Source organism: Mytilus edulis, chromosome 13 (assembly GCF_963676685.1).
Source record: "Mytilus edulis chromosome 13, xbMytEdul2.2, whole genome shotgun sequence".
In the NCBI taxonomy this organism is placed as follows: Eukaryota; Metazoa; Mollusca; class Bivalvia; order Mytilida; family Mytilidae; genus Mytilus; species Mytilus edulis.
In genome coordinates, this window is record NC_092356.1 from 50,251,554 (window position 1) to 50,266,995 (window position 15,442).

Consider the following 15,442-nt stretch of genomic DNA (forward strand, 5'->3'; position numbering starts at 1 on the left):
CTTTCCATTGGCTGCAGCACATCTATTCTGGTTTAGAACCAGTCTACAACTGTCAAAGGGAAAACACTTTTCAATTATCTTGCTTTCCATTGTCCGCAGCACATCTAGTCTGGTTTAGAACCAGTCTACAACTGTCAAAGGGAAAACACTTTTCAATAATCTTGCTTTCCATTGGCTGCAGCACATCTAGTCTGGTTTAGAACCAGTCTACAACTGTCAAAGGGAAAACACTTTTCAATAATCTTGCTTTCCATTGGCTGCAGCACATCTAGTCTGGTTTAGAACCAGTCTGCAGTTGACAAAGGGAAATAACTTTTGTTAAAAGAGCGTAATAACAGAATCAAATCAGTAATTGTTAATAATGACTGGACCTATTTTTGTACATAAGAAAATGACAGGTTTTAGATATAAGGTTAAGTGTACTATTATTGATCTAATTTTGACATAAATCTTGACTGATCATGTATGAGTAAAGTTTTATATTGCAGTCCACCCAGGATCTACATCTGTTTCAATGAAATAGGATTTAAAAAAAACTTGAATAAATAAGTTGCACGAAAGCTGTTTGTAACAGTTACTTTTGTTATCTACTATATTAGATTATTAAATTACTTGAATCTATAATCAGATTGAATTTGAGATCAGCAAAAATAGATGTAAATGAATTATGAGGCAGAGGTGTTATGTAATAGTAATTTTGGAAAATTTATGAGAAAAACATGAAAGCATTTGAAAAAAATTTAGTCAATTTTTTTTTAGATTGTAGACGATAACAGGGAGGTTGTTTTCGTTTAGTTTATATTTCACTTCCTTAATCTTCTCCCTCGAAGAAATGACTAAATATTGACATATATTTTTTTGATAATTGCCAAAGGATGAATATATCTTTTTGAAATTTGCTTACTTTTTGTAATATAAGACCTTGAATACCTTGAATATGTTACGGAACCTGTCGTTGTCACAACTTATTTATAGTTCCCAACATCATAGAAGTTAGAAGTCATATAGTTTTAATATTATATATATCTGGGAACTGTATGAATGCAAGAAAAATAAAAGAATTAAGAAAAGTACTGTTCCGTCTTAGAACCATTTCAAAACAAGCAAATTGCTTGAAGATCAATCCAGTACATTGAGAAATAATTAAAATTTACCTTAAGTGGAACATATGTCAGCAAATATAGGCTTTATATTTTGGTAAAACAGTACTTCAAAAGACCAAGGATTTGTATAGTAATACTTTACAAATCCTTGAAAAGACATATCATACACTATATTTTTGTAACCCACATATAGTAATGAAATAGATATGGCAATTGAATACTCAAAGACTGTATAACATAAAACTTCCATTTTTGGTAAGATTATTGGTTGTCACATTCTCTTCACAAAAGTTATGCTGTATCATCTGTTTTGATAATTTTTACAGGAGTTATGGGACTTGATCATTTTGATTTAATTCCATAGATTCCTCAATATCCATTTTACAGAAAACTCTTATACTTGATAGGTTTGCTAGCATTTATGTATAGTTTACCATGTCATTTTAATTTGTCCAATTTGACAGGAGTAATGGATCAGGCATATATATTGGTTGATGTAGTAGTAATTTTGGAATACCAGAAATGCCTACTGTGAAAGAACCCAACTCCTCTAAAACTGTTTGAAAGAAAGCTCTCATACTTGGTTAGATTTTTTGCCATTATGTGTAGCTGACCATATTTTACTTATCAGAGATTAAATACACTTGAATCCATTTCATTATTCCATTTATTTTATGCATGGTATTTGATTTCAAAGACTAAAAGGGAACTAAAAAGGTGTCATACATTAATACAAATAATGTAAATGAGGCACTGGAATTAATAAAAAGATAAGTACTCAAAAGAGATTATGGTGCATCACACATGTATCGGTAATTAAATAGGATCAAAATCTGTAATTTATAGAAAATATAAAAATCAAATTTCTCTCTGGGAGGTTTAAGTTGATTATTTCTTTTTTGCCAAAATTTCCCTCAAATAAAGAAAATATGAATAAATTTTAATTAATTAACATAAAAGTATTATAATTTCTGTTGTATATTATTTATGATACTGATATGAATAACAAATGAACATTCTAATGTGAAGAATAAATTTTGATCCAATGGTGAACGTGATTAGATGCTCAGCCAAAAAATAAAATGCAACTGTATCTTTTGTCATCATATATTACTTCGATATAAAATGATATGATAATGAATAATAAAGGGTAACATTTAAAGGCGTTCAGTTCAATTCAAAATAAACATTTGACAATAATTTATGAAAGAATGCTGTAAAATTTAATTTGATGATAAGCTTACAACATGGTATTTAATTCTTCATCAAATTGGCCAGGATTAACATGGTACAATAATGTCTTCGATGCACATTAAAATTCATTAGGCATTGTGATAAGTGTTTGTAAACTAACACATTTGCTTCATAAAAGGTCTGATTGACGTCTTCAAATGTGACAGAATGCATTTATTGAATTGTTAAATTGTAAATATTTGAATATAAATCTCTTTTTTAAGATGTGGCATGCTTGATGTTTCAGTGAGAGTATTAAGAGTCATTTGTCAATATTCAGAACAGTACTGTTACACTCACTAGACCATAAAAAAGGTGCAGTAATTGGTTTGTTTGTAAAATGATGGAATAATACATTAATGACATAATTGTAAGGTCAAGGTTATGGAGCTGATACAATAGCACACAAGTTTAGCTAACATGGTCCTTTATGCCAAGGACATAAATACAAGGACAAGGTCATTTACAATCATAGTTGCCAACTCGCATGATATTCCCATATAATACACGCTTTTTCAACAGTTTACACACAAGGATTTTGTCACATGATTTTGTAAATTACAACTGTAAAAAAAAGAAAAGTTTATAGTCTTGAGAGAATAAAGGAACTACTGTTATGGTAGAGATACTGGTTCGAGATCTTCAGTTGACAAAATAGACTTGAAATCCTTGTACAATGCATAGCAAAAGTAACTTCATTTTCAAGGTCAGAGATACAGCACAAGATATTATTCAGTTCTGTAGACTGACAGTAATTTTATAGAAGAGTTTGTTTTTTTAGGGGTCTAACAACAATATCTACCTAAAATCATGTGTTGCAATAACTAAGGTATTTTTTTTCTCGAGCTGGTAATCCAGCAGCAAACTTCTTAACAAGCTTAATATTTGATATGGTAGTTTACTTGGATCTGTCATACTTTGTGTAAAGATACATTATGTTATGTTCATTGCCCTTGACCTTATTTTCATAATTCAGTGACTAAATGAAAAAAAAGGGATTTTTTTAGTATAAATCTCTCTCTTACAGACCTTGCAAGATCCTCATGCCTGTCAGACAGTTTACACTTGACCTCTACCTCAAATCATGGATCAGTGAACAAGATTAGGTTTTTGTGGTTAAGTCCAAATCTCAGATACTATAAGTAATAGGTCTACTATATTTGGTATATGGAATACTTGTTGGTTGTACATGTCCAACTGACAGGTGGAAATCTGGCCTTGGCATCATTTACATGGTTCAGTGGTTAAAGTTATGGTCTAATACTGTTTGCCATAGGTCAACTTTATTTATGTGCATGTCAGTCTGGCTTGTTTTATTTGACCTTGGCCTCATTTTCACTGGTCATTAATCAATGTTAAGTTTTTTGTTTTATGGTCTGTTTTTCTAAGCAATAGCTCAACTATATTTGGTGTATGGAATGATTGTAAGGTGTATATGTCTGCCTGGCAATTATCATCTGACTATGACCGCATTTTCATGGTTCATTGGTTAATCTTAGGTTTTCTTGGTTAGTTTATTTCTTAGTAACTATATGCAATAGGTTAACTATATTTAAAGCCTGTAATGATTGTAAGGTGTCTGTGAGGTAATGTTCATCTGACCTTGACCTCATTTTTATGATTGATCAATTTGTAGTTTTCCTGTTTAATTTTGTTTCTTAGATCTGCAATAGGTCAACTGTATTTAAACAATATTTAGTATGGAATAATTGGAAGGTGTACATGTATTTCGAGTTTAGTTTATCTGAACTTGACCTCATTTTCTTGGATCATGTCAAATTTTTGTGATAGTTGTTTACCAAATTCACGAAGATTTATACTCGTGTTATATTTCATGGTTAGTAAAATAGGTGAAAAATTTCAGCATGTGCATTCTTGTTTAAAAGATATATCTGGTGTATCCTTGTGTTACTGCCAATGTAACAGGAAGTTCTTGTATATCTGCCGTTGTTATCAAACAAGAATAAAATGTTGGTATACATTCTAGTTATTAGAAACATGATACACTGACTTTTAAATGTGCCATTGATTTATATAAAGAAAAAAAGGACTAAAACTGTCTTACTATTATTATTCAATGTTTGATGGACCACACAGAATCAGTAATGACAGAGTTCACTGCCCATTTCATAAAGCATAGCAAATTTATTTATAATTTTTAAAGTGTGGAAATTCGATTTTGGTTAATCAGTTAATTTGTATTTATGATAGATCCGATTTAATCTTCCATTGAAAGGGTATAAACTTTTTTTGACCGATTTTTTGAATTTTTGATTTGAACAGGTGGCTTAATTTGTATAATTTATGTTAGAGGAAGAAAAAATATATTGATTACAGGGGAGTAGTCTTTTATATATCGAAATTCCTTGATATGGAGTTTGATTTTATTTGGTTCAAATATGTGAACAGATCATCTTTCTATACATGACATACATGCTATACATTAGAAATAATAGTTTGAACAGTACAAATCTGTCAGTCCAATTAGTACAAATAAGTCGTTCAGGACTAAAATGCTGAAGTATATATTTTTAGAATGCATTTATTTTCATTTTCAAATGACTTTAAAGGGTGATAGATGGTAAAAGCATTAAGAAAAGCTGATTTTAGTGAGTGGTGGCAGGAACTTTTTCAGGAAGTCGGAATCAGGTGTTTTTAAGCTGAGGATTTCGGGATTGACCTTTTTGGGATCCAGGAAGTCTGTTTTCAAATTTCAGGACCTGAAGAATTCATGTTTTTAAGCCCAGGTTTCGGGATCAGGACCCCTCCTATCCCCCCTCTTTAGTGGAAACTTTAGAGCATGGCATGCTCAGGAGAGACTTTTTGAATCAATTCAAGTAATCTGCATTCAAAACTATTTTTCATAATCAATTGCATTATTTTATTTTAAACAAATCCCACCTCAGCTCAAAATAAGAGATCAATAAATGTAAGAAAGATTACTATAGAAGGGAAGTAACTCTTTAATTCACGGCTTAACAGATTTGACTATACTTTAGGTCCTTTTTGGAGAAGTCAGATTTTCAAATATTTTGCATTACTGAAGAGACTCTTATTGTCGAAATGTGCATCTAGTGCAGTTATATAGCTATAGGTATATATACCATTTATTATTTGAAATTTTTGAAATCTGGACCAGGAATTGCTGATTGAAATAAAGAAAAAAACAATGTTTTGGGGAAAAAATGTAAAACTTGTTGCATCATGATCTGTCATTATTAGACCATTTAATGTCCCATTTAGGACAAGGTTTTCTACTGTTATAATCTTTTTGTTGGTCATATCGAGTAACAGCTGATACACAAGCCATGAGGTTTCCATTACACTCGAGTGCATCAGTTTTCTAAATTTTCAATGGGTATATAAAATGTCCTGTATATGTAAAATCGATAGAATTCTTTCAAATTCATTGACGCAAATGAAACATACACTCGTATTAAGTGTTTCCCTAGTTACCAACTTTTGTTTATATTTGTTTTGAAGTGTCATCGCTGTCCTGTAGATATTTATGGGTTTTCATTGAATAAAAGATTTAACAGATTTTTGTGAAATGTAAATTTCAACCTAGTAATCAATTTAAAAAGGAATGATTATAAATAATGGTGAAAATTAAAATTATTCATAGATTTTTCTAGGTAACTGAAGAATGTGAATAAAAAGTCCCCGTCAGCATAGACATTACTGTCAATATTTGTTAAAGCTGACTTGTAAATTAACATAATCTGTATACCTAAACAGAAGTTAAGTAGATGCAGCTCAAGCTATAAAAACAACTGTAAAATATAGCTGTAGATGTCGTGTCAAGGTCTAAGGCAGGGAATTTATGTAGGATGTGGACAAATACATATACTTATACAAGGTCAAATAACACTGCAGCTTAATCTAAAAGAATGCAAAAAAAAACCCCAAACAGTCTGAAGTTGAAAAACACCATCTTGAACGTTCTTACAAAGATGCTCTTGCTCCAAAGGAGAGGAGTATAAGGATTAATTTTGATCACCAATCAATCTGTCTGAATATATATTTTTTTGTCCATCCAATTTTTATTGCATTATTCCATTTGACTACAAATCAGGGCTTATTAAAATTTGGTGCCAAACAACATGTAAGAATGCTATACATTTTTACCCATTTAAATTGCTAATGCTTATTAACTTCCGGTTTCTAGCAGTGATGTAGGCTTGTTGTGCTAATGTAAAGCAATCACCTATTAATCAATCAACTTCCTGCTAGCCCAAAAACTTGTATTTCTTTCACATGATGGCCAAGTATGAACTTTTTCACATTTTCTCAGGAACTACAAATCAGAACTTTCTGAAATTTGGTATCATGCTTCATGTTAGTATGCTATACAATGTGATGCATTGTTACAACAGTTGCTCATCAGCTGTTTACCAAATACTTATAGAAGGGGTATCATCTTGTTTTACAAGTTGTCTTTAGTATGACGTCAATGAACTAGCATAGATATTTAGGGGCCAGCTGAAGGACGCCTCCGAGTGGGGGAGTTTCTCGCTACATTGAAGACCCATTGGTGACCTTCTGCTGTTGTCTGTTCTATGGTTGGATTGTTGTCTCTTTGAAAAATTCCCCATTTCCATTCTCAAGTTTATTTGTTGTGATAAGCAATTTTTCAGTATGATTAGGTCGTACTATTTAAGATTGTTCTGCAGGGTAAATATTTTTGGCCTGCTGGTAGATCTGAAAATAAGAAAATATCGTTAAAAGATTTTATCATTTAGATTAATGTTTGACTTTCAAAGTCAGAGTGCAATGATCAACATATCATAACACAGACAGTGCTGCAAAGATAATTGAAATATTTTTGAAAAATAGCAAGGTTAGCAAAAGTCATCATGGAGCCTCTTGTTTTTTCACTGAGTATGATTTGAAGCCTCTTGTCTTTTCACTGAGTATGATTTCATATTTTCATTGTTTATCATATTTGTTTCAGCTCTCTTTCTAGTTGCCATTAAAGTTCATTATTTCTTAGACATTTTGTCCTGGTTTATCTACAGTTTTTCATGAGCAAACAAATCGTAAACTACACGTAGAAAAGGTTTTTCCCGGAAAAAGAGTCCAAGGGGTTGGCACTTAAGTTTTGAAACAGGATACCTCCTACATGGTTTTGAATTGGTTATTCTGGGAAACTTTATTTTAATATTTGACTTTAGATGAACCTACTTTGATTAAAAAATAAAAAAGCATTTAAAAAAGTATAAAACAATTGTGTTTATAATGCACCTTTGATCTTGGATATGTTTACAGTTTGATCAAAACTACAACTTTAAAAGTGTTATGGCTGATACTGATAACACAAAAGGGCAAAGTTGCTTTGATAAGCATAGCATAAATATTTATCTTGTTCAGATAGATGTTTTAGATTTTATTTTAATTTATAGCTTAGTTTAATGCATTTGATTAGAAAGCATGTCTTGTGTGTTTTTTCAGTTTCTAATGATAATCATTCTAAGGTAATAAAAAAGTATGCTTTTTTGGTATTTTAAGTACATTTTTAGTCTACCTATATATAGGGGTTCCAATGATTAAATATATGATTTATGATACCCCCTAAGTTAGGAATTAGACGTGGGGTAATTTTCACTCAATTGGAACATCATATAAATACATTATTATATAATATTGCATATTTTTTCGTCTTTTTTGTTGAATTGCTGTAAGATCAAAGAAATGAAAAGTAGTAATAAATTTCCTAATATACTGTTCATGTCTATAGTCCTCTTGCCAAAAAAGTGGCCTCAATGGCAGAGTGTAGGTCTAAGTCAGTCTAACTATTGTATCTCAACCAGTCAAAACTGAGGTTGTGTGTTAAATTTCCGCATGGGACAGGTGCACTCAACTCTAATCTCAATCGACTAGGATTGTTAGTGTTCCTATTGAAGGTCGGTGGGTCTCTCCAGGCACTCCTGCTTCCTCCACAACAAAAATAATGTCCACCACGAAACAGCACAATAGTTTGGCAAGTGGCATAAAAAATATCAATCTTGCCAAAAAGAGTTTGCAAAAATATACCATTTCATCCATTCGTCCCTCTGTCCATTCCTGAGTTAAGGTAGATGTATATGTTACTGCTCAAACTTACAAATATAGAATGAATCATGGGTTGGTGGGGCCTCAGTGGCTGAGTGGTCTAGGTAGTTACTACTGTAATCACTACCCAGTCAACACTGAGGTTGTGGGTTGGTGTTTAATGTTCAGTGGCAGATATAACATGCCAATCCAAGAAATGTGACATTAATATAAACCCTGCCTTGTATATTAGTTCAGATTTTCAACGTGCTAGTTTTTATGATAACAGTCCACATGAAGACATGTCACCCTACACCGACACATTCTATTACAAAATAATTCAGTCACAAGTTCACAACTGATTCTTCTCTTTAGAACATGTTATAAATTTGTGAAAAACACCTATTCAAAAGTCCTTTTTAATTTATTTTGAAAAAAAAGATGAAATGATATAAACCGGTAGACCAAAAATTATGTAATACAAAATAACAAATATTAGTTTTGATATACAAATATATTACAGGGTCCTTTGATGGAGCAAACACTCAAAAATAGACGTCTTACAAAAGGGAAACAAATATTTGAATAAAGCAACATTAGATAATTGTTGAAGGCCATATTGTGACCTATAATTGTTAACTTCTGCGTCATTTGCTATCTGGTGGTGGATAGTTGTCTTATTGACAATCATACCACATCTTCTTATTTTTATATTGAGTAAATATGCATGTAGATAAATATTTCACAATACCAGTATGGTAATTAATACAGTATTGTGGATTTATATTCTCTATGCTTGGGTATTTACAGACCTCAGAAGCCATGTGATAATTACTGTTTCTTTTATGTGAGAACAATTTTCTCTTGATAGAAATCCGAGACATACAATTTTTAATTGATGTTATGTTAATTTATACTCATCTGTAATGTGAAATTGTCTTTTTAAATATTTTCTTGTAATTTCTGAAAATTTATTTTTCTGGTACGATATAAATTTTTTTTTGCAGCTTTTAGTCAAATGTAAGTTTGTGATGCTTTTCAACTAATTCACTCAATTGTGAATTCAGTGAAAGGATGTTTAGGTAAACATATTGGATGTGAACATTAGTAATAAAACGACTTCGATAGAGAGAAAAATCCTTAATCATTGTCAGCTTTTAAAAGCCATTTCATAAAAAACATAAAACAATACAAATGTAAAAACTAAGGACCGTATTTTTAACAAAACAAGAGGCTTTAGTGGCCAAGTGGTCAAAGTAGTCCAACTAATGTATCACTAGCCAGTCAATACTGAGTTTGAATTCAAAACTGGTAGGTGCACTCAACTCCAATCTCAATTAGTTAGGATTGTCATTTTTCCTACCAACGGGGGTTAATCATTGTTTCTCTCCAGGCACTCAGCAAACAAAAAATGGCCTCCACAAAATAGCACAATAGTGTTGAAAGTGGCATTTAACATCAATCAATCATTGTAACAGGAAAATTCTGTAAAATATGACAGACATTAACCAACGATCCTGACTTAGGACTAGCACATAAGGAATGTTCTTGTTCATGGAACATTTCTAAAGAATTAAGAAATTTACCCAGTCAGCCTACTATCCTGTCATTACAACTTCTCTTACATAGTTTACTATATGTAAAAATATCATAAATTATTCAATTTAAAGAGATGAATTCAGATGTGTACACTATTAGACGGTCTATGTTATTGTTGATTTGATCATGAAACTTGACATGATGTTAGATCCCATGTTGGAAATGGTGATCCAGTCCACTCAAACTGAGGTGGAATAAGGGGGAGGAGGGTGCCCAGCTCCCATCCTCTTTTTGTGGGAAATATTTGGCCGATTATTTAGGGAATCATTGAAGTATGAGTGGAGGGAAGGTCCCTCTAAGACTGTCAGTGGGTCCCCTCTTTCGAAAATTTCTGGATCCACCACTGTTAAATTCTAAGGTTGAATGCTTTATCCATTCAGGCAGACTTTTTATGTTACAAAGTACACATAAAAGCATAAATAGCTTTTTTAATGTAATTTAAGTTTGAGTTATTCCCTTGGACACAAAGTCAGAGGGCATTTTAGCTCTATAGGTATTTTTTATTTGACCCAACAAATTTAACATGATGTTCAAGCAAGTCTGCTAAAAGTTCCTTACTAGATTGTCAGGATTATAAAAGGCTTTAACAAATGGAAATTGTTTAGACAGCATTTTTGTAAAAGTTCAGTAGTCAGTATAACAATTATAATATTGTTGATTCATGGTAGAATTTGTTTGTAGTTTGTTTGTTGGTTTTAGATTCTGATTATTGTACAGAATACAAATAAAAAGAGATGTAGGAAGTCTGTCATGCAGACAGATACCTAAGAAAGTTTACAAACTTACAAGCAATGCCTTCTGTTAAATATTCATTTTTTCTGTTTCAGGTGAGAATTTTGAACCACATCACATGGAAGACAGTAGCGGAACACAGTCATCCAGCAATACTGGACTGCAGTAATGTGGTATGTAGATAAATGTTTGTAACTTAAGGCAAAACATTTAAATAAAACTGTTCCTAAGCAATACATTTAAACAGAATGGTCAACTAGCAAGATATAACATACCAAAGATACCAAAGAGATATTCAAACTCAGAAGTTAAAAACAAACTAACAACGCCATGAAAAAAATGAAAAACCACCGAAATACAAACAACAATAATTTAATTTTGGATGTAACGCGTCTTCTGATTGGCTGACGTTATTTTGTTATCAGACCATAGACATAATTTAGTCATGTGACCGTGACGTCATCAACGTTTTTTCAAGGTTTTCTACAGTTTAAAATGGAATTTAGAATTAAATTATAAGAAATGACTGTTATATTTTTTCTGTCTATTCGAAATAACATAAAAAATGTGGTGCACACTGTTAAATAACCCACTGTGGCGTTATTCAGTGTGTGCCAAATTTTTTATGTTATTTCTTCATAGACAGAAAAAATGTTACAGTCATTCCTTAATTATACAAAACATAATATGGAAAAACTAAAGACTGAGCAACATGAACCTTACCAAAACTGGCATGCTCCTTAAAGATTAGGAGATTTTTTTTCTCACCATACATGATAACCATGTTTTAAGTAGAAAATGTTTGATTCTAGCAACACTAAGATAATATAGTAATATGGTATAAAGATAATGTATGTAACTAAGCTACAGTTAAAATTATAACATACATCCAGCAGCACTATATTTGAGTAATTTGGTAATCAGTTATTGATTGTAACTGTTTATACATCTACATGTTTATAGTATCTATTTATACTAGTTGGCAATGTCAATTGTAACCAAAAAAAAGGGGGATGAAGATACCCGAAAGACAATGTAAACTTGCAAGTAAAAGAAAGACCAATAAAACCAACAACAAATAAAAAACAACAAAAAGACAAATAGCAGTCTACAAAGTTACTTAGTATAACATAAATCTGAACAACTTGAACCCAGCTACCAACAAACAAAGGAAAGGTTGATAATTTGTGTAACAAGACAGTAGGAATATTGTAGATTGATTATTGAGAGTTTAATGTCCAGTGCATGACCAATTTATCATTATTCAAGAAAAGAGTAAATTGAACATTTAGAAAATTAAAATTTATGATAGTTCCATCCTTTATAACAAACTATAAGTTGCAATCAAAATTCCAGTTTCAATGGTATTAGTTTTGCTGTTTTATCATTGACTCCTATTGTTTCCGAATCCCATATTTAAATTTCATGTAACATTGTAATATTTTATCTTGTAATTTTTCATTAATGAATACTGTTTAAACTAAAGGAATTTGATATCACAAAACAATAATGACTCCACAGATGATCCTAGCACTATTATTGAGGAAACACTGTTATCACATAATTTTTAAACATATTTCAGGTTGTATATAAAGAAGTAGAAACCAGGGCTCCCCTGCCACCAGGAGACAATATTGATGCCCCCACAGCAACTCTCTTCACTCCACAGAGTAAATGTAAGTAGTTTCTGTAGTACATGTTTTGGGGTCTGTGAAACAAGTTTTTTTTTAAGGGGAAGGGCATTCATTGTATAGGAATTCAATATCTGACTGTACATCTGTGTCCCTTGTGAGAGCTACTCTTCCATCACAGCTACAGATATATTGATAAAACAAAAAGTACACAGTAGATGAACATTCCCTGAGAATGCGAAAAAAAAAGAATATAATGTCTGTTTAAGGGGAGATAATCAAATTTCTAACTTCAATATTCTTTTTGTGAGTTCACTACAGTTCTATTTTTTATTTTTTTTTCAAGAGTTTGCATACTATTTATATATATCTAAGATACTTGGTTTTCTTTTCAGTTGAAGTTCAGCAAGGTGACATAAAACTACCAATTACCAAACCAGATATAAACAAGGCTAACCCAAAGATAGGAGTTGGGATGGTGGCCTTTAGTTGTGATTGTAAATACATGTACACTAGGAATGGCAAGTATAAAAGATTTTATAGATGAAATAGGAATTGGGTACTTTTTCTTAAACCAAATATAAGTATATGATTAAATCCAGCCATTAGTTATAGCCCCTGCCAAATTTTTGGAGGTGTGTAGGAATCTTACTAAATCAGATATTGAAACTTTACAAAGTTTTAGAACATAACTAGAGGATGTACATAAGGAATATAATCCTGGTTGTACATGATGTAGGGAAGATAATAAAATTTACTTACTTCTGTATTGAAGAATGTGACAATATTCTCTTGAAAGTGCAACTCGTCATAAACGGCAAGACAGTTATTGATGAAATTTACATACAGTCGACTCTCGTTATCTCGAAGTCAACCGGACCAGAGAAACATTTCGAGATACACATAGTTCGACTCAAACGAAAACCGGAAGTTTGACAGAACAAGGGACACAACTCTTGCTTAGCTCGTTAAAGCTAAAATAAATCTGGGTGAATATGGGAAGGGGATCGATATTCTGGTATCAAATCGATGTACGTGTATGTCAAGGTCTTTCATTATTATAAATAACATTATTTTTTCTTACTCAATTGTTTCAGTTACAACCTTTTCCTATGGCTTTTATCAGAGAGAGTAATTTCACATCGATAGTTCCGTTATTCAGGTCGTTTATAGTTCACAAAATTGTTTATTCTCGTATACAAGAGACGTTAGAAAATTAAGATTCCTCTTCATTTTGTTTTATCTCACTCTTTCTTTTCAAAAGAAAATACAACGGAAGTCATAATCCTTACTTTATACAAACCCAAGCTCATTAGTGTAAATCACAAGTAATTGTTTTGTAATTATTTTAAATCATTAACAATGCATCTCTAATCATTTATAAAAATTCTATAAAAGATAATCTTAGGTAAACACTCGTGGAAATAGCATGACATAAACCAATACAGTGGTCAGTGACTGGAAATTTAATTACACGTGTATTGTCAGATTAACTCTTCAATCTATTTAAATAGCTTTGACCTATTTGTATTAGTTTGAGATAAATGATGAATTTTAATGCTTTTGTTAACCTTGGGATCGTAAATTTAGTTCGACTCAACCAAAATTTCGACTCATCCAATTTCGAATCATCAGGAGTCGAATTACTTTCATTTATATGGAACAAAGTTCGGGACCATGTGAAAACTTCGACTCATCCGATATTTCGAGTCAACCGAGTTCGAGACAACGAGAGTTAACTGTAGTTGCAGAACACTATATACATGTACAAAATTTAAGGGAGGATGATGGAGTATTTCTTCACTTTTACATTTAAAAATTTTCAAAATTAAATCTAGCAATGACAGTAATTGAAATTTGATTTTAACACAACTAAAAACATACCCCAAGGTAACATTTTTGAAAGATGTTATATTTTTAAATTTTAAATTTCAGATAATATGCCAGGTACTTTATGGATATGGGATATCAGAAGATTAGCCCTGTGTACAGTCATGATTCTTAATTCACCAATCAAATGTAAGTTTGTAAGATCGTACTGTCTATGATTTGTCTTTTGATAACGTATACCTACCAGAAGCATTATGGATCTTTATAACAAAAGATAACTTTTTTGTGCAGAATTGATTTTTATTGACAAAATAAGCAAAACTTTGGTATGCTGTTTCCAATGGTGGTAAGGTTGAGGCTTTAAATAACATCTTTGGTCTCTTGCTTATCAGAAAATATTCTGCACATTGTGGGAAATGCATCACAGATAATTAACTATATATACAGCACATGATTGTCACTAGGTTACATTTTATATGTCAAACTTGTCCTTTTGATTAAGTTATTACTTTATGTGATGTTTAGAATTATGATAAATGATTTGTTTCCTATTGTTTTAGCTATTAAATGGGACCCTCATCAAGCACGTCTTGCCGTTGCTACTGGAACAAGCAAGTTATATATGTGGTCTCCGGCAGGAAGTTTGTCAGTGGAAGTACCAGTTGAAGGTATGCAATTGTTTCAAGTTAGAACCAAAGATTTCAAATGAACCCACTATGTTCACTAAAAAAAAGTACTGATTTATAATTCTATACTCATTCACTGTCAGAAATGCTGAAAAAATAAAAAAAAATACCAAACTCTGAGGAAAATTCAAATACGAAATGATAATTTGAATAAATGGATGTTCTCATACAAGAACTGTTCTAAGGTAGATAACTCTTATGTTCACAATGGTAAGCAGAGGTTAATAATAAAAAGGATGGAAAAACAAAAGAAATGTAAGGTATATGTCAATGTAATATGAACCCTATTACATAGAAAAAATATATAGAAGTTAACTTTTAAGATGACTTTAGTATAGACAAATGTCTATACTATATGTGAAACAAGGAAAAAAAGATTTCACAACCAACAGAAAATTTATGGTTTACCAACAAATAAGTACACTACATACTCAAATAGTTAGAGTGGGGTGCTCATTTTCGCCATATCTTTCTATGTTTTCTACAGCTTATGTTCAGGTCTATATGTTTTTGAAGTATACTGATATTTCTGTATGAAGATAACTTCAAATGCAAAATATTCTTAAGCTTAAAAACGTGTTTGTTTGAAAATAATCAT

The 15,442-nt window shown here is 31.4% G+C and overlaps 1 protein-coding gene across 1 annotated transcript in view; it reads left to right on the top strand.

Moving 5' to 3' along the window:
* Positions 1 to 15,442, top strand: part of LOC139502349 (WD repeat-containing protein WRAP73-like) — a 54,210-nt gene that overhangs the window by 36,671 nt on the left and 2,097 nt on the right. Inside the window, exons 9-13 of the mRNA XM_071291810.1 lie at positions 10,793 to 10,870; positions 12,280 to 12,373; positions 12,724 to 12,849; positions 14,264 to 14,347; positions 14,719 to 14,826. Of these exons, the coding sequence (XP_071147911.1) occupies positions 10,793 to 10,870; positions 12,280 to 12,373; positions 12,724 to 12,849; positions 14,264 to 14,347; positions 14,719 to 14,826 (490 nt within the window). The remainder of the gene's footprint in view (positions 1 to 10,792; positions 10,871 to 12,279; positions 12,374 to 12,723; positions 12,850 to 14,263; positions 14,348 to 14,718; positions 14,827 to 15,442) is intronic.